This window comes from Xenopus laevis, chromosome 4L, assembly GCF_017654675.1.
Source record: "Xenopus laevis strain J_2021 chromosome 4L, Xenopus_laevis_v10.1, whole genome shotgun sequence".
Taxonomy (NCBI): Eukaryota; Metazoa; Chordata; class Amphibia; order Anura; family Pipidae; genus Xenopus; species Xenopus laevis.
Genome location: NC_054377.1, coordinates 95217399 through 95236929, shown reverse-complemented (window position 1 = coordinate 95236929; position 19531 = coordinate 95217399). Strand labels below are relative to the sequence as shown.

At 38.3% G+C, this 19531-nt stretch overlaps 1 protein-coding gene across 9 annotated transcripts in view; it reads right to left on the bottom strand.

Annotated features, from left to right (window-relative positions):
• The window catches only part of dab2ip.L (DAB2 interacting protein L homeolog), a 168716-nt gene that overhangs the window by 42580 nt on the left and 106605 nt on the right, over positions 1-19531 (bottom strand). For 7 of the 9 annotated variants that reach the window (XM_018258489.2, XM_018258488.2, XM_041590502.1 and 4 more), the window contains 2 exons: positions 9584-9690; positions 1806-1918 (listed from right to left, as the gene is read on the bottom strand). In XM_018258489.2, coding sequence (XP_018113978.1) covers positions 1806-1918; positions 9584-9690 — 220 coding nt within the window. Of the gene's footprint in view, positions 1-1805; positions 1919-9583; positions 9691-10432; positions 11832-19000; positions 19485-19531 lie in introns of those variants that run through there. The other 2 variants (XM_041590503.1, XM_018258491.2) reach the window with 2 other exon arrangements.

Sequence of the window (19531 nt, the reverse complement as noted above, 5' to 3'; positions counted from 1 at the left end):
TAGCTCTCAGTTGACCAGTCAATTAGCCAATCCAGGAGAATGCACACCTCTGCTTCATAGACAGGCAGGAGCCACATAGGAACATAGTAAGTGAGGATGAAAAAAGACACGTCAATTAAGTTCAACCTTTTTTGTCTATATATAACGGACTTAACTGCTAGTTGATCCAGAGGAAGGCAAAGCAACTCATTTGAAGCCTCTCCAATGTGCCTCAGAGGGGGGAAAATGTTCTTCCTGATTCCAAGATGGCAATCGGCCCAGTCCCTGGATCAACTTGTACTATGAGTTATCTTCTATAACCCTGTATTTCTTCACTTGCTAAAAAGCCATCCATCACTTTCTTAAAGCTCTAACAAACCACTGATTGTTGTTCTGCCCTCCCACAATTCTCAAGGATAGCAAATTGTTTATAAACCCAAAATTACAATGTTAAATTGACGAGCAAATACTTTTAAACTAAGCAGACATACATAAAGTGCGAGTAAAGTGTCACTAAATTAATATCTGCTCAATACCCTTTGTGCCCCCTTTAACTTTTAGAATAGAGCTAGTATTGTAAGACAATTTGCAATTAGTCTTCACTTTCATTTTTTGCTTTTTTTGAAAAAAAAAAAAACTATTTTGCAGCAAGAATAACAGATAATCAATCTGTTTTTGGTTAACAGGTTCAGTGACCCTGATGAGCAAATGGCAATTTTAGCTGCAGACTGCAGAATCACTGGTGTTATTATGCTGAGATACTCACAGAATGATTCAGCCAGAAACAATATGGCAGCAATGTTCATGACATTAAATCATACTCTTACTGAACTCAGATATTACTGATAGCTTTAAGCTTTTTTGTTTGATAAGTGACTTAAGTAACATATGGCAGGCAGAGACTGACTGCCCAGAACAAGAAATATGCACAAGGCATCCTTTCCATGGCAATGGAACATCGACTAATTAAAAGGAAGAATAACGATTAATAATATAGAAAAAATACACTTTAAAAACAGCATTCAAGTATATGTTACAGAATAAAATTTATGGAGCTAGACTGAGAACGCTGGCCCTTATATTTCCTGGTTGGCAGACAAACAATGTGCAGGATAGGGTTTCCATTATTATTACATTAAGACGCAAACTAGTTAGAGCTGCACAACACAAATAACTGTCATGCCCCCGTAAGTGGGAAAAGACAATCGCTCTGTCTTCTTTATAGGAACTAATATCCCTGTGTGGGTCAAATTTAGCTCAGTTAATTATTGCAATAAAACAATCCTCCTCCGTTTAGGTTGCACTAAATCTTCAGCACAATATCTATCTCTCAAGGGTCGCACATCACAACTGGTTTTATATTCTAGCCGTAACTCAGTCAATTAACAAGGCTCTGATCATTCCGCTGCAGTCAATTTATAGGCCTGTATTTCACACAGCAATAGGAGGGAACTTGCCTGAAGCAACCCTGCATGCCAAAATCAGGACAGCACAAAAGCATTAAGAACTGTACAGGTATGGGATCCGTTATACGGAAATCCGTTATCTAGAAAGCTCAGAATTTCCATTATAATCCAATTTTAGAAATGATTTCCTGTTTCTTTGTAATAATACAGCAGTACCTTGTACTTGATTCAAACTAATGTAATTAATCCTCATCGAAAGTAAAACCAGCCCATTGGGTTTATTTCATGTTTAAATGATTTTCTAGTGGACTTATGGTATGTAGATCCAAACTCCAGAAAGATCCGTTATCCAGAAAACCCCAGCTCCCGGTCATTCCAGATAACAAAGTACGATTGGGCAAAGTAAGGCCTAGCACATACCTGTCGCTCTCAGCAGGACGAAGAGAAGGCAATCGAAAACTTGTGTTCCGGTCCAGCTTTGATTGACTCTTTGTTCTCTTAATGGAGCCTTTTAACCGTTTACTAAAGAAGCCCTGTGAATAAAAGAGGAACCAGTAAAAAGAGCGAATGCTACAATAGTATCATACATTGCATGTTTATGGGAGGCCCAAACTACATCTATTCTTGAACTCAACTCATAGCTCTCATAACTTATCTCTAGGCCGACAAATTGTAGTTTGACAGGTTGAATATCCCCGTACAATAATGTGCTTACTGAAACCAGAGATTCATACATTAGATTTATTTTATTCTTGAAACCAGAGATCCAAAAGGAAATAACAATTGCTCCATTCACATTACTTTATACTTCCTCAGCTCATTATCTGGACCTATTTAGATGGTATAAAGGATAATAAAGTTCTTATAGACAATGAGATGAGAGCTGTCATTAACAAAAAATGCTTGCTCAAGTTACACAGCAGGTCCTGGTGTATAACCATAACAAAATGCCTGTGTTTGGGAACAATCATTTTCATGTACAGTAAACATTTTCATTTGTACCACATCTCAATATAGATATTGCTTTGTAAACCATAAAAATCATCTCCTATTATTTCATAATAATTGCTACTTCAGTAAAAAAAAATGACACCTGACCAATTCAATTGAAATCTATCATTACAAAAATGTCCCTACAACGCACAGCAGGACATGCGGTTTGATGTGTGGCAGTTAGCAGAATTTATTGTGCAGAAGAAACTGCTCTGGTAGTCAGACCTCCATTTGTATTAGGCTCTATTGCTGGCTCAAATAGGAGCATGCTATTAAAGGGAAACTATTGCAGAAATGAAAATTTAATATAAGTTTCATCATGCTGAAATAAGAAACTTTCTAAATACAATCAATTAAAAATTCTCATGATAATCAAGTTTATATTTTGCTTGTACTGGAATCAGTTACTCTAATACATCTATGCTAGGAATGGAAGCCCCCCTATAAGATATATTGAATCTAATTGTCAATTGCTATCTGACATCCAACTGCTGCATGAAGACAGAATGAAGAGAAACAGATGCTGAGAGAGGGATAGTGAACATACTAACTTGATTAATTCAGAAATGATGCATAATATTTAATTGATTGTATTTACAAAGTTTCTTATTTCAGTATGAATGAAGCTTATATTAAATTTCCATTTTAGCGAAAGTTCCCCTTTGAAGAACAAAGAGTATTTATATAAATGGTCATGCAGTGCACATTCTTGCTTATTTTGCATAGATGATTATAGGCTACCTAATCCCCTCTACTAGCCAGTCCAGGCTATACAGCATAAACTGGCTACATACCAATTGAAGTGCTTGGCCACCTTTACCAATTGAACTGTCTGTTCTTTGCTTGGTATATGAGCTCTCAGTTGACCTGTCTGGACAATGGTGCTACAATCCAGTTAAAGGAGAAGGAAAGCTACCAAAGCAGTTTATTGCCAATAGTTTAGCCACAGTAGTGCAAGTTATAAGACTATATTTTTCGGCAGAATGCTTTACCATACCTGAGTAAGCAGCTCTAGAAGCTCTCTCTGTTTGTTTAGGATAGCAGCTGCCATATTTGCTTGTTGTGACATCACTTCCTGCCTGAGTCTCTCCCTGCTCACTCATAGATCTGGGCTCAGATTACAGCAGGGAGAGGAGAAGGGGGGTGGGGAAGGGGGGGGGAAGAGAGGAGTAAACTGAGCATGCTCAATGCCATGCCCTGGAGGTTTAAGCTGAAAACAGGAAGTCTGATACAGAAGCCCATGTGTACACAATAGAAGGAAAGAAATGCTGTGTTTCTTTGACAGATGACTCAGAGCAGCATTAATTTGAGAGTTTAATGGTGTATTTATATATTCTGATAAAGCTTACTTAATTTTAGCCTTTCCTTCTCCTTTAATGCCAATAATGCATTACTCTGACAGCAAAAAATTATGAACAGCCATTTCCATACTGGAAGGAAAATGGCCCCATGCTTACTGACAGTTCATGCCCGTTGTATAGAACAGGGCAACTCCTCTGTGGTATTAATGACCTTCATTTACAATCATCTCGTGCTAGGCCATTACAAAGTGAATGCTATTGCTCCAGAAGCCCTAGAACATGCAGTTGTGCTGGTTCAGTATATACAATAAACGGCTTGAAGCTTGATAAAAGGCCGCATGGCCTGAAACATTGCGGTGATGCCCACAAAAGCATAAATAAAGGCTTTTTAAACGACTCAATAGTTGATGGTGCTGTTCAATCTTTGCATTATACTGTTTGCCAATGGGAAGTGGCCATTGCAGAACGTGCACCATCCCTAAAGAATATTGAGAATCCGTGTGCTGACTACTCTTTCTTCATATACAATAAACGCCATCAACCCTCACTTGTTCAAGGTTGGTAAAAACTTGCCTTTGTGTTTTGCATTGAGAGACCACTTTTAATAGCCATGGGAAAGTCAAACCACATAGCCTGTCCCCCAGTGAAGGACACACCAGGGGGTGAACAATGCACTAATGACACTAATGACAAAGATTCAGAAAGAGTTTATGGTTTCAATCTGCTTAATAGGGCACTGGATACAAACAAGCACCCCCAAAAATTAGGCTGCTACACAATAATACACAACTTTTTATAAGGGAGAGAAGTATTTAGTGAATATTATTAGCAAGTACTGATGAATAAAGCTGTCACTGCCATCTTACTATAAACAAATGAAAAAACCCAATAAGCCATCAATAAATTTGCCTATACTTTTCCCACTCAAGCAGTTCAGTACAACACAGACCTCTGATAAATATTTATGCATTTTACAATGGGCTCTCTTTCAAACAGCAATGACAGATTCCCCTTTAAGATCCCACTGACAAAGCTGTAATAAGCAGTGCAGCTGCCAGCTTTACAGAATCAGCTAAATGTCAGTCTGCTCCCATTATTCCAGTCACATTCCTGATGTAAAAGAACTTATTCAGTGCTCAAAATAGTTGTATATATAGAACAATGCTTGTAAGAAAGAACTAGCTGCCAGTGCTGCTTCTATAAATAATAAAGAAAAACATATGCATTTATGGCCCTGTTTTCCCCTTTACTAAGGCAAAGATGATAATTCTCCCTATTTTAATACAGAGAGAGTTGTCACAAGGGGTACCAACCACTCATGCCTGCAGGTGGATCTTCACGATGGGTGCTTATACAGGCAGATCATTGACCAATTTAGTTCCATAAGCTAGAAGCCATTACAATCTATGATTTAATATCTTTACAGTTAACTAAATGATCAGGCAGGATGCCCATTAACTGTTGGACCAATAGTCAAATTTAAGAATCGGTAATTAGTGGCAGAAGGTATTTTTCAAATATATCCATATGGAATGTACACAGTGTATGTAATTTAAAGGCATACACACTGACATTTTGGCCAGAAGATGTTTATCTGACACAGCTCAGTTGAAAAATGTACAAGTGAAACTTGGCAAGTAACCCCTACCAATTCCCCCCAAAATTAGCAGAACATCTGCTGAAATTTCTAGGCCTACTAAAGCAAATAAACTAAAGTGATTCTGGCCTGGATTTAGAGGCTATACCACTAGAAATTAGGCTGAGAAAGGATTTACTGCAATATCATATGAATAAATAGGGAACCCAGTCATTCCTAAAGCCCTGAAATCAGGGCTCAGTATGGCAAAGAGACCACAAATGTTACACTTAGGAAAAGCTATGCAATGTAATATTTGTCAGCAAATTATTTTGCAATGCGAGCAATGCTTAACATTTGCAAAACCACCATTTTAAACAATGCTTGCGATTTTAATTACATTCCCCCTTAAGAGTGTCATGTGTTTGAATCTACGGTTCAAGCTACTGTGTATAATTACACATTAAATACAAGGGGAATTCAAACCTGAACTGCAATGAAAACCTGGGGAAAGGCTAAGTGGTATTTTAAGGCAAATGTCAAAGTGCAGCAAATGCCATTAAGAAAATATTGATTCAAAATGGTGGGAAATGGAATCAGAGTGGATGTTTCTAAACGAATACTGAGCGTACAAAATGGTTAAGACCCTTGGTACTACATGGTAATTGCATCACTTTAGTGCTCTGCTGCTCTATTGGTATTCATGGAACATAATTTAATGGAAGTAATGTAAAACCAGGTAAAACGATCAAGAAACTGCAGCCAGCCCATGCACGGTGCTAAAAAGGATCTTAGTCGGGAAACAGAGAACTCAATTTGCAGCCATTTATTAATTTAGTATTCTCCAAACCGCTGAACATTGGTGGGAATTCTGATAAAATACCCAGAAGAATTTCATAACCGAGATATTACTGCACATTTCAGAAGTAGACTTTTTTTTTTTAGCACAGAAAGCTTTTCTAAACTGAGCCTTAAAGGAATACAAATATTTTTCTGTGCAATTATGATCTTTCCCTCGACCAGCTATAGAGGAGCTCAGTAGATTTCTGTGCCCCCTCTAACTGCCCTTTTGGCCACATTTTCACTAGGCCCAGCAATGATATATATATTTTTATATAAGACAAGCATGCGGTAGTGTAGAGCTACACATTCATTGGCTTATACTTGGTAATTTCTCCTGACCTTCTGCTAATTATTCTTGCTTTACACATTTCTTGTGCTCTCTTGGTGATCCCAAGCACTTGTCACTGTAAAGAAGTACAGTACAGCTAAACTCACAGCTCTAGTTGTGAGAACATATAAAATCCACATAACTAAAATTTACCTTCCAGAATTAAAAGATGTAAATGTACCCACTGGGGCCAAAAAGCCTCTGAAATCACCTTGTTATTATTATCATCATCACATTTTTATAGTGTCAAGATGTTCTACAGCACTGTACAATAAAAGGGTGTATACATTAAACATACAGATTTACATAAAAACAACCAATAAGTGATAGAAGATGTAAGGACGGCCCTGCCCAAAATTACTTACATGTTACGATAAAATATAATAGGGGAACTATCATAAGAATACGTTTAATAAATGTTGCTTTAGGTGTTTGAGAACACTGTAATGCAGAATAACTTATTAACGAAACTGCTTTTGGTTTGGTGTCAGTGCTGAACATTTTGTTTTTGTAGGATTCACAGCTAATGTATCAACCGAAGGCTTTAGAACAGAGTTACCTAACCTTATTTACACGTGAGCCACATTCAATTTTAAAACGAGTTGGGGAGCAACACAAGCATGAAAAAGTTCCTGAGGTGTGCCAAATGAGGGCAGTAATTGGCTATTTGGTGGCCCCATGTGGATAGTCTAAAGGAGGCTCTGTCTGGCAGTTTTTATTCAACCAAAACTTGACTCCGAGCCTGCTTTGAGGCCACTTGGAGCAACAGTCAACAGATTGGTGTGCAACATGTTGCTCACACGCCACTGATTGAGGATCACTTCTCTAGATGAAGGTACTTGCCAATAAACAAGCTAGTCCAAAATGCACAATGTAGAGAAGAGTGAGGTCAGTGAACATACAAGCAGGCCAGATTGGGGCTGCTGTAAGTTGCCATAGAAAGTGACTATTATGTGGGCTGGTGGAGGCTGTTTGGGCCTCTGTGTACTAGGAATGCCAGGGCCTATTAGGAATCCCAGTCCACCCCTGCATACAAGGCAGACAATGTCACTTTCAAACATTGTACTGAGGCAGCAATGTGCTCTGGGGAGAGTGTTTTGACCACTGATCTTGAGAGCAGCACTACAGCACAGAGTAGGTAACCCAGCAATTGCCGTGGGAGCCTTCCAAGAGAAACTATAATTTATATGCTAGCATTTTAATAGAGCAACTACCACTATTACTACACATTAGTTGGGGGAGTTTGCAGAGTGAATTGTTTAGATCTAAAAGCACAGTACTAATGGCTCTAGGAATGTTAACTGTAACACACCATTCATTTATGTTCTCCAAATATCCTTTTTATAATCATGGCTTTACAAAACAGATATGTACTCCCTAAAGGGTTTGTAAATGTAATTGAATCCCAATTCCCCTAGTTTCATAAACCATTGCTAAACTACATACAAAGAATAGCCCAGTAATGATTCTCCTTTCTTTTAATCCCAGAATTCTCTTCTCTACCCAAGATAGCTATGGTAAAACAGAATGTATCAGGGAATCATTTTGACATCCTTATTTCCAGTGCCTGTACCATCTTCTCATAGGCCTACATTTCAAATGTTCACTTAAAACGATTTACTTTTCTAATATAAATTAAAAGTAGAAAGACACACCTCTTGTCCCCCAAGGTGATGTGATTGAGGGGTCAAACTTGATGGGCTTGTCTTTTATCATATTGAATTAACTATGTAACAATTGTTGCCTCTAAAAATAAATTGCCTGGTGTAACTTATTCAAGTCATGACTTTTCTGAACTTGGTGCCCTTGGTCAATAGGGAAATATTTAAAGACTGGTTTGAAAAATGAGAAAAAGTTGTTAAAAGAGGAAACAGATTTCCTTTTCCCGCCTTCTTAAAAACTGATAGCAGAATATGTACAATTGTGCAGAATCTGACCATCAGTAGTATCAACCAATAGGCAGCTATATCCTATAAGCAGAGTGCCTAGGATCATGCTCTGCAACTTGCTGCTACTGCATAAGATAGGAGCACAGGCAGCTGGAAGATCTCAGCGTGTTTATTCTGACCTTCACTTTTGCTGACTGTGTTGTCTTTAAAGGACTAGACATTATTCCCTTACATCCAATTACCCTCTGCTACAAAAGCAGGCCTTTGCTCTGCAGGTATTGTCACAAACAAAAACAAAAAAAATGACACAAATAATATAATGCACAAATATCACAATGCTGTGACTGTTCATCATATAAGCCTGTGGCCAGAGATATGACCCAAAGACATGGATTTAGTGTCCCAGTCCTTTTTAAACAGGTATGGGTTAGAACAAACTAAATCACAAAATATTTTATTGACTATATTTTAAGCAAAAGGGTTGATGGGTACTTTTAAGAACTAGTATGCATACATTTACTAGTATAAATATACTCAATAGGATGCCTTTACTAAAGTTATTGCCACCTAACCTCTGCAATTTTCTTGTAAAGCTTGGAGTGGCAATAATAGATTGTTTTTGGCAAGCACAACACATGCTTCAATGCAGATGAATTAATTTGGCACCAGTTTATGAAACAACGGCAGTTGAGGTTTTTAAGGCTTTCATAGCTTATGTGAATATCTGCTTCAGTAAAACCAAGGGCATAACAAAAAAGCATGGAGGATGAGCAACTGCTACATCGTCCTTGTGTCTCTGCCTTGGGTTTTGTCAGTACATTTAGCTGCAGACAGTCCACATGGAAAAAAGTTGTCATAATGTGACCAGTGCACAATGATGTAACTGTGCTGTGTGTGTTTCTAGATGTTACTGGGAAATGTGCTAGAGTATGAACATGCATTTTGAGCCAGTGACTCAAACAATCATAGAACATTTTCAATTGCTGGAAGAAAATAACATACCGTTTTATTAACAGTGGTGCAGATTAATGAGCCAAAATGCCACCTTAATTCAGGTGTCATCACTGCCATTATCTTTATCACAAAAAAAAAAAGTCAAGTAGAGACATGGAAATAAGAATGTGATTTTCAAAACAATGTAAACAATGGCTAAATGTCAATGAAAACATTTATGGTTCCCTCTGGCCTACATCTTAGTAATTAAATGTACTTGTTCCAGAAAGAGGGAGAACCTGTCCTACAGGATATGTGAGGAGAAAGAAACTTACTGAGACTTTAAAGGGGGAAGTATTTGTAGGATCCATAGGGTTGGTTTTGTCTGACGTGCTAGTCCCTGAGATACTCCTCCTTCGGGGTGACCTCTCAGCCGGGACCTCTAAAAACAGAAACAGAAAAAATGAGCACAAGCAACTTTTAGTTTATTGTCTGACAATGAATCAATGGAACACAGAACTGGTTTTATCTGAGCAGAAAAATTAAAAAAAGAAAAGAAAGAAAACTAATTAATGAGCCCAATATGTAAAGAATGCAATTGTGTGCAAAAACAAGTTGGACAGGTGAATTTTACTCATGAACCGCTATGCTGTATATTATAAAAGTGTCCCCCAACCTGTGGTCTTTTCATCTGTTGGGTGCCAGCATCCCCTCTGACAACTGAAGTTTGTTAAGGGAGTGCTAGAAACTGTACTCAAGAAATAGTTGAAGAACAATAGGTTATTCTTTATTTATATGCTGGGCAGGCCTATCTTCTACACCCAAATCTCTAAAAGGAATCAACCAAAATTCCCTTATGTCATTTTCATACAAGTAAAGAAATTAGACTTGTATAGCACAATTATAGATAGGAGGTTTTTTATGTTAAAAATGACAGTAAATCCAGTTAATATGTAAAGAGAAAGTTAATATGTCACTCTGTTTCAACAGACACAATTAATTATTCTATGCTTCAAAATAAACATCTATTTTCAGAATGTTATAGGCTTACTTATATTTTGTAGTTCAATTGAAGTCCACATCAGAAGTTGAACTACTCAATAAATAAAGGAGCTACCAAGCTGATCTCACCAAAACACAAAGCAAATTGATTATAGGGCAAACAAAAATATTACATGATGTACCTTTATCACATGTGCTACCCATTTCCACTCCAAAGATTGGACTGGGTAAAATCCAACTTCTAAGATGTAATAGGGAATTCCCACATGGAACAAGAGTTACATCCTATGGAGTTCTGGGCACTCTCTTGGAGATTACAGAAGTGATCGCAGAGACTGTACATGCTGGCATATTCCACGCTCTCTTAAAAAAACTGGCGCAGCAGAAGAGAACAATCCTGGCCTTTTGGCCCAAGGGATCCGTGCTACTTCCAATTCAGAAGGGCTGGAGCTGATCTTGCTTCTCCCCCTCCCTTGCCAATGTGCAGAGAGCAAGAAGACAAACACAAGACTGCAGCTATTCAATCAATCGCTCTGACTGCACATCCTCATTAGTTATCATCAAGCTATTTAAAGATGCCCGTACCACTCAAGAGCTTTAATGAAAGTGTCATTAATGCTCCCCCAATCTATGGAAACAATACTTGTTATGGTAATGTACTGCCAATCTGTGCCAAAAAGTGGCTTTCCACAAAAAAGGCCAATTACCTATTTATACTATTATCAACACATTCAGAGGTTTTAAAAAAAGAATATATAGCACCAGTAAGCTTATCGGCACAAACACTGAGATGAGTGTTTCCTAGTTGGATGCGAATAAACTGCTTTATAAGGAACAACACATTCCTTCAGGGGCAATGCATATGATGTAAAATCCGACTGAGAATGGGATCGAGTGAAAAGTTAATGGTGGGATATAAAATAGAAACCATATGACAGCATAAAGTGCTAGGATAAGCATACTCAAAATAAGAAAATTGGGCTGGAGAAACACTATATCAATGCAGCAAATTATCGCTTAGCTTGCACTCGCTTGTTTTCTTTGATTTCCAGCTCTCCTAAGCACAGTCCGAAGATTAAATGCAGCTTCATCAGCATACAGTATGCTTCAACTTATTACCTAACACAGGAAGAAAGCTAACTATGCAAGATACTTGTGCAGGATTCATAACAATAAAACCAAAGAGTTAAAGGAAGAATCCAATTTCAACACTTGGGCGGAGGGAAGAGAAGATCTATGATAATTAATTCACGAGAAGAACACAGTTCCAGCTAAATAAGCGAAGTTCTCATTTCCACCAAATATCCAGCAATAGTTACCACTTCTACAGAAAGGCATCCCATTTAGAAGAATGAGGAAAGCTTGGTACATCAGAACACTCAATATTCAAGTGCCATGCATTCGAACGTGTTGTTCTGGGCATTGCCTTTGTAGCACTGATAGAAGAAAGTAGCCAGAGTTGCAGCTTGCAGGAAAGCTGTAGCATCCTCACAGACTTCAGGATTCATTTGTTGTTCGTTGCTACAGTTGCTTTTGTGAATGTCGTTTGAAGATTTCCCACCACCCCCTCCAAACATGGAAGAAAGTTGCTAGGTCGTCGAGAAAGATACCGGTCTGCCCAGTCTAGTTAGAAATGAATGCAGCTTCTGCCCTTCCAAACTGAGCTCGCCAGCTACCCCCACCCGACATGCTACACTCTTCTGTTGCACTATCACCTGCTGCAGAAATCAATGCAGTCTTCCTATGCTCATCGGTTTCCATTTCGTAGCATAATATCTGCACTGGGTCCTAGGGATGAATTACAGATGACCTAGAATACATTAAGTTATAAACCATTTGCTTAATATTAAAACGAAAAATGTTAGTTTCTCAAGAAATGTGTCACTTTTTCGGTTTTAAAATAAAAAACAGTTGTATTAACCCATAGCAAACTCCCTCCCTAGACATATTACGACAGAGAATCTTAGTCAAAGCCCAAGCAATATGAGTCAGCAAAATGCTGAGAATATGCAGAGAGAAGCCCCATGATATGCTTGGAATACTGAAGACAGGGCTCTGAGCACACACCGGATTATTCTTATTTACTCTAATGCAGCAATTCAGGTTTGGTTGGTGGCAGGATAATTCGCCAACTCTGCTCTCAAACATTACTGAGCAAACATATACATTTGCTGTTTTAACATTAAAGCCAACATATTTCTAGGAAATACACTCTTTAACGTCCAAAGTAGTCTACGAAACACGCAGCTTGTTTGGGTTCAGGCTGTCAGTAAATCTTAACGGTGTTAGATAGGATCAGCAGAGAGGTCAAATGAACTACGACTAAAATATACCATCCTGGAAGAAGCTGTAAAAGTGACGCTTTCCCTTTAACCCTTTTCATAATGGCAGGCATACCTTCCGTGACATCACTGGTGGATTAAATTCCTAAACCTTTTGGGTTGTAAAGGGGTGGATTAGGGTCAGGGTTGCTGAATGCTAAACTGAATAGACCTAGTAGGGTAATAAGCTGCAGAGAAACCACAAAAGCTCTTTGGGAGTTGAAGACAAAAAAAAAATAAAAAGATCATTTATGAAGCAAGTGCAAAATGCATTTTTCTAATGCAATGTCTTTTCCCACAATGCAGCACAACATAGCTGCAACTCATATGAATATGGATGGAATAGTTGGATAATTGAGCAAAAGTTTCTGCAGTCTAGTTGTGGGGAATTTGCATCATTTCATGCATGCATTGTTATAAATGTCATTACCAACTAATCCAAGTTAGTTGTGTCCATGAACAAAACCCACTAGGGGAAGCCTCTAATCACTGTCCGGTCTAGCCTGTAAGTTACATCCAAGGGCCTCTAGCATGTATGTATATAATTCACCACAGCATACTAAAAAGGTAAAACTACAGTATGCTTGCGATCAGTTGCTGTTAAGATGTAAGGGCAACTAGTACCTATAACAAACAAGCATCAACGCAGGCTCAGTTGTACATCCTAAATAGTGCTGTTGTGCAGTTGTGTTTATGCTTGTAAATGCACCATATAACATAGTTTTGATTTAAAGTTTCTGCTAAAACTATACGTTTATCCCCTGGATGAAAAGCCTTCTTACTGCAGTTATTTTCTACTTTTAGCTGGACCTTAGGCATATAACAGAAAAAGGGAACATCACTAACTAGATACACTGCACCAACAGATTTATTCCTGACTTGGGAGAAACATATTTGGGCAGCAGAGTGTCAGCACAGATGTAAGTGAAATATGACTGCCCAGGCGGTACCTTTATCAGCTTGCTAAGCTAGTTATACTGAAAGCTTGCTCCTAGGGAAACCACTTAGCTAGGATGTCTAAAAACCAGAAGTGAGTTATCCTGAAAGCATGGGATTCAACTTGCTTGATAAGCCTATAAAATAATTATCTAGGCTGTATGTCTTGTCAAATACACTACAGAGCAAGTCATCCAACTTTATCATTGTCCTTTCCTTGTTGCTGCTACAAATAGGTGTCATTTGCCCTTTGGGGAATAGCTACACTACACTTTGTAGTCTATGTAACTTGCCCCACAAGAAACTATAAAATCTACTTCAATGGTCTGAAAAAATAGATTGATTGTATTGTTGCAGTGGTGTGAGATTAGAAAGAAAAGGTTGCTCTGATAATTACCCTTGTGATTACCCATCTTGTAGGGTAAGGCAGGTTCATTATTTGCTGGCTTTGCCCATTACAGGGCATGTCAAAAGAATGATAACATAGCATTTATAGTCTTCATCGTGCATACTATAACAACAATCTCTGTCCACATTATCAGGCTGCAGCAGAAATAACAATTGATGTATATTACATGCATATCTGCCACTCTGTACAATACAACCATTTCCAAACTCATTTCCTTCTCTTTTCACAATGCGGTCCTACCATTGTTGTACAATATCCTTCTCTATGCATTGTTACAGCCTATAATTCGCTTTAACCTCTGTAGCCCAGTGTTACATTTGGGGAGCCCAGTTACTTGCCAAGTAGTATGTATGAATGCCTGCCCTGCTGCTCGGACAGCCAATCACAGTACATTAGTACACACAAACAAACAACTGGACAACCAATATCAAAAGGCATTTCACCCCTGGAGGAAGGTGACTTCCAGGCTGCCAAATTACCTACTGCAGATGGGAAGCCGTTGCAGACCAGATTTTCATTTGAGAGTCATTATTTGGTCCATAAAAATGAGATCACTTTAACCAGGGCCAACTGGAGGTCTGTGGGCCAAAGGATTTTTATAGCCATCAGAATGTGTATAACTTTCATACACACCTTTGCATTATTTCACCAGTTTTAAAACAAAAATCAGCAATGGAATATTAGATACTTAGCCCCCAAAACTGAATATTTGGGCAGCAAAGATAGAAGCAGACAAATACAGTGAGATATCAATAGATAAGTGCCCATATCCATTTCTAAAGCCTTAGCAATATTTTCATCTATCTGTTTTACAGAAAATGAAAACATGGGGTAGGAAAAAAAAACACCTCATGAATATTAAACTAGAAAATCATATTTTCCAAGCAATTCTTTCTTTAATTAGCATTAGAAATATTACTCGTGTTTTCCATAGCAATCAAACATGACGGTGCATACTTGTCATTAACGAGGCTTTACAGGCCCTCTGGGATCAGGGCCACTGCAACATACAGCAGTTAATGTTTCTAGGTGACTAAATACCTGCCTGAATTTCTTATGTAAAGGGAAACAATTTCTGTGACTATTTCTTAAGTGGAAATAGCCGAATTAGATATCTGATATACAGATATGCTTGTTCACTCTCTGCATTATATGTTAATAACTATCCACTTCTAAATATACATAGCCCTATGCAGAGATTCTGAGTAATAGACCTTATAATCTAAATCTGGTGACTGAGATGCTGTGGTTCACAACATAATGATTAAACTATGAAGTGGCACAGATACAAAATGTATTATTTAGCAGAGAAACATTGTCTGCTGGTGACATGACAATCATTAGTAATAAAAGAAATACACATTGGTTCCTGCTGGTCTCTAGCAATAACCCCTCTGGGCAGGACAACACAGATTAAACATGATTGCAATTATTCTAGATTAACAATCTTATATAAATATCTCTGAAAGAAGTCGCAGTCTCATTTACATAGATTTTTTTCCTAGTTATTGGGCTATATAAACTGGGAATTTAATACAGATGCTTGCTTGACAGATGGAATCATTCAAAAAAACCATCTTAATCAATATGGGGTTGGCATTTCTTTGCATGGCTTCATCATTTTATTATAATCCTGCCTTCAAAAAAAGTGATGTTTGGGGTATTTGGACCACGCCATAGAAACATTAAAATAAGCACTGAAAGCAATTATCAGATCTGAGGGTAAAACTTTATTGATGACCACTATTTGGAATTCAACCAAATCCTTCACGAAAGAATCGAGCAAATACCAAACTGAATCCGAATTTGGCCTTTTTCATCAGGATTCGGCCGAATCCTTGCGCCTGGCCGAACCACATTCTAATTTGCATATGCAAATTAGGCATACCTCCCAAATGTCCCATTTTTAGAGGGACCCACAGTCCCTCGTTTGTACTGGAAAGTCCCGTTTTTCCAGAAAAAGAAACACATTTTTTAACTTAATTGGCTTTTGGCAGAGAGCCCAGAGCCACAGCTGCATATAAGATACTTTTGTAACAATTTCGAGATAAGCAAATAAGTCATTGTAACAATAAAAGATAACAGGTCTCTTGGGAGAAGTTAGATTTACAGCTTAAAGGGCAATTCACCTTCATTAGCAAAGCTGTAATAACTGAAAAAAACACAGAAATATGTTCAAACTTTCATAACCTGCCTAACTTTGTAAAATTAACATGGTAATTAAGGGTTGTGGCCACAAAATGGGCATGGTCAAAATTTCCGTGGCAACCTTTTTGTCCCTCTTTTTCCAAAATGTTGGGAGGTATGAATTAGGGGATGGAAAGGAAAAAGTGGGGAAAAATTCATCATACGATTTCCCTGCCCACCAAGTTACTGAAAGAGTTTTAAAGCAATCAATAAAGCTGAACATAATTTGCTCTATGGGCCTGCAAAAATATCACAGTATACATGCACCAGTATAAATGCAGGCTTGGACACTTGTTCCATCAGGTCCGCTAGCTGTACAGTTGTTGTAAGGACAGCCACAAAGGGTCATGCAGTGTAAATGCATACGGTCATATAAAAAGTTTGGGAACCCCCTCAGCATGCATAATCATTTACTCCACTTTCAACAAATAAGATAACAGTGGTATGTCTTTCATTTCCCAGGAACATCTGAGTACTGGGGTGTTTTCTGAACAAAGGTTGTAGTGCAGCAGTATTCAGTTGTATGAAATTAAATCAATTGTGAAAAACTGGCTGTGCAAAAATCTGGGTACCCATGTAATTTTGCTAATTGAATGCATGTAACTGCTCAATACTGATTACTGGCAACACCAAATTGGGTTAACGCGTAAGCCTTAAACTTCATATGCAGGTGTGTCCAATCATGAGAAGAGGTATTTAAGGTGGCCAATTGCAAGTTGTGCTTCTGTTTGACTCTCCTCTGAAGAGTGACAGCATGGAATCCTCAAAGCAACTCTCAAAATATCTGAAAACAAAGATTGTTCAATATCATGGTTTAGGGGAAGGCATCAAAAAGCTATCTCAGAGGTTTAAACTGTCAGTTTAAACTGTAAGGAATGTAATCAGGAAATGGAAGACCACAGGCACAGTTGCTGTATGCGGAGTGGCATATGCGGAGGATTGTGAGAATGGTTACAGACAACCCAAAGATCACTTCCAAAGACCTGCAAGGACATCTTGCTGCAGATGGTGTATCTGTACATCGTTCTACAATTCAGTGCAATTTGCACAAAGAACATCTGTATGGCAGGGTGATGAGAAAGAAGCCCTTTCTGCACTCACGCCATAAATAGAGTCCCTTGTTGTATGCAAAAGCTCATTTGGACAAGCCACAGTCATTTTGGAACAAAGTGCTTTGGAACGATGAGACAAAAATGTAGTTATTTGGTCATAACAAAAAGCACTTTGCATGGCGGAAAAAGAACACCGCATTCCAAGAAAAACACCTGCTACCTAATGTCAAATTTGGTGGATGTTCCATCATGCTGTGGGGCTGTGTGGCTAGTTCAGGGACTAGGGCCCTTGTCGGGGGTCAGATGAATTCAACCCAATATCAACAAATTCTTCAGGATAATGTTCAAGCATCAGTCACAAAGTTGAACTTTTGCAGGGGTTGAATATTCCAGCAATACAATGACCCTAAAACACACATTGAAATCTACAAAGGCATTTATGCAGAGGGAGAAGTACAATATTCTGGAATGGCCTCACAGTCCCCCGACTTGAATATCATTGAAAATCTATGGTATGATTTGAAACAGGCTGTCCATGCTCGGCAGCCATCACATTTAACTGAAATGCAGAGATTTTGTATGGACAAATGGTCAAAAATACCTCCAATTAGACACTCATCAAAGGCTATAGGAGGAGTCTAGAGGCTGTTATATTTGCAAAAGGAGGCTCAACTAAGTATTGATGTAATATCTCTGTTGGGGTGTCCAAATTTATGCACCTGTCTAATTTTGTTATGATGCATATTTTCTGTTAATCCAATAAACTTTATGTCCCTGCTAAAATACTACTGTTTCCATAAGGCATGTTATATATTAAAAGGAAGTTGCTACTTTGAAAGCTCAGCCAATGATAAACAAAACTCCAAAGAATTAAGAGGGGTTACCAAACTTTTTCATATGACTGTATTTGTAATGCTTGGTGGGTCACTTGGCCTTTATTGGTAACAATTTTAAATTATACTATCAGAAATCTAAATAAATATGTTATTCAAAAGGACACTGCAGTACCTGAATATTACCTGTGAGCCACATTCATGTAAAAAGAGTTGGGGAGTAACACAAGCATGACAAAAGTCCTTGGGGGGTGCCAAATAAGGGCGGTTATTGGCTGTCCGGTAGCTCCCTATGTGGACTAGCAGCCTACAGGAGGCTCTTTTTGGCAGTACAACTGTTTTTTTATGCAACCAAATCTTGCCTCCAAGCCCCCCTGGTGGGTGGGGGGGCTGTTTGGGCCTCTGTGTACTTGAAATGCAGGACCTCTATTTCAGAACTATTTTTGCAACATTACAGGATACTTTTAGGTACAAGAGAGCACATTTAACTTTGAGAGCAGAATATTTTTTAAAATAGATCCATTATTTGCACCTCTACTCAGCCATAATGTTAGGCAGCTGGACCCAGATCTCCTAGATATGAGACTAACTGGAATATTTGTCCCCTGTACATTGTAATGCTCTTTCTGCTGCCAGAGCTTATATTACTGTATATCGATGACATGGTTATGTCCCCAATGTTTCTAGATTACGGCAGCAGGTTTGTTCAGATGTAAATCTGAAGAATATATGATAGCATAGGAGATTGATCTTGGGGAATGAAGAGGCTGCTGCATCTTTGAAACCTGTAAATAACATCAGAATAATGTGAAGAAACAATATTAAATGATACTACAATATGAATAATTTAGCAGTAAACAAAATAAAATAGCTCTAAGACTAATGCAGTCATTATTTGAAATATGAAGGATTTAAGCAGACATGAATTTATTTGCATATCTTTAAGCCTGAATGATACAATTCTTCAAAACATAAAAGTAAAATGACCAATTTCATAGGTGAAGCACCCTACCGAGAAACGTCAGGAGACTCTTCTCTTCCTCTGTGCTGCTATCCAACCACTCTCCATCTCCTGGCGATAGAAAACTCATGCTGCTTGTTGCAAACTTTCCCACAAGGTCCTTTGATTAGTGAAAAGTACTCAGTTCAGCCTGGACAGGACTCAGAAATTCCTCAGCTACAGGATGCTAGAATTACTCATACGGAATTCAATGAATAAGGGCAACTAAATAGCCTGACAAAGAAAGTCAAACAGATGAGGCCTTTATTCCCTTTTTGTTGCAGACAAAGGAGAAAAGCTAAAATGCTTTAAAATGGTGCAAGAGTAAAAGATGCACCTTATAAACATTTCCCTTAGCTGAGGAGTACTTGTATAGGTTCCCTTTCATCATATTCCATCCTTGAAAATGCTGGTTCAACCAATTACAAGCAAATGGTACAAAACAAGCTGTACGATTCTCCCTTCGCAGCTTATAATGGGCTCAAGCATCCTCCCCTCCACTACTTTCCCATCTGCAAAGGCAGGTTCATCAATCTCTGATTA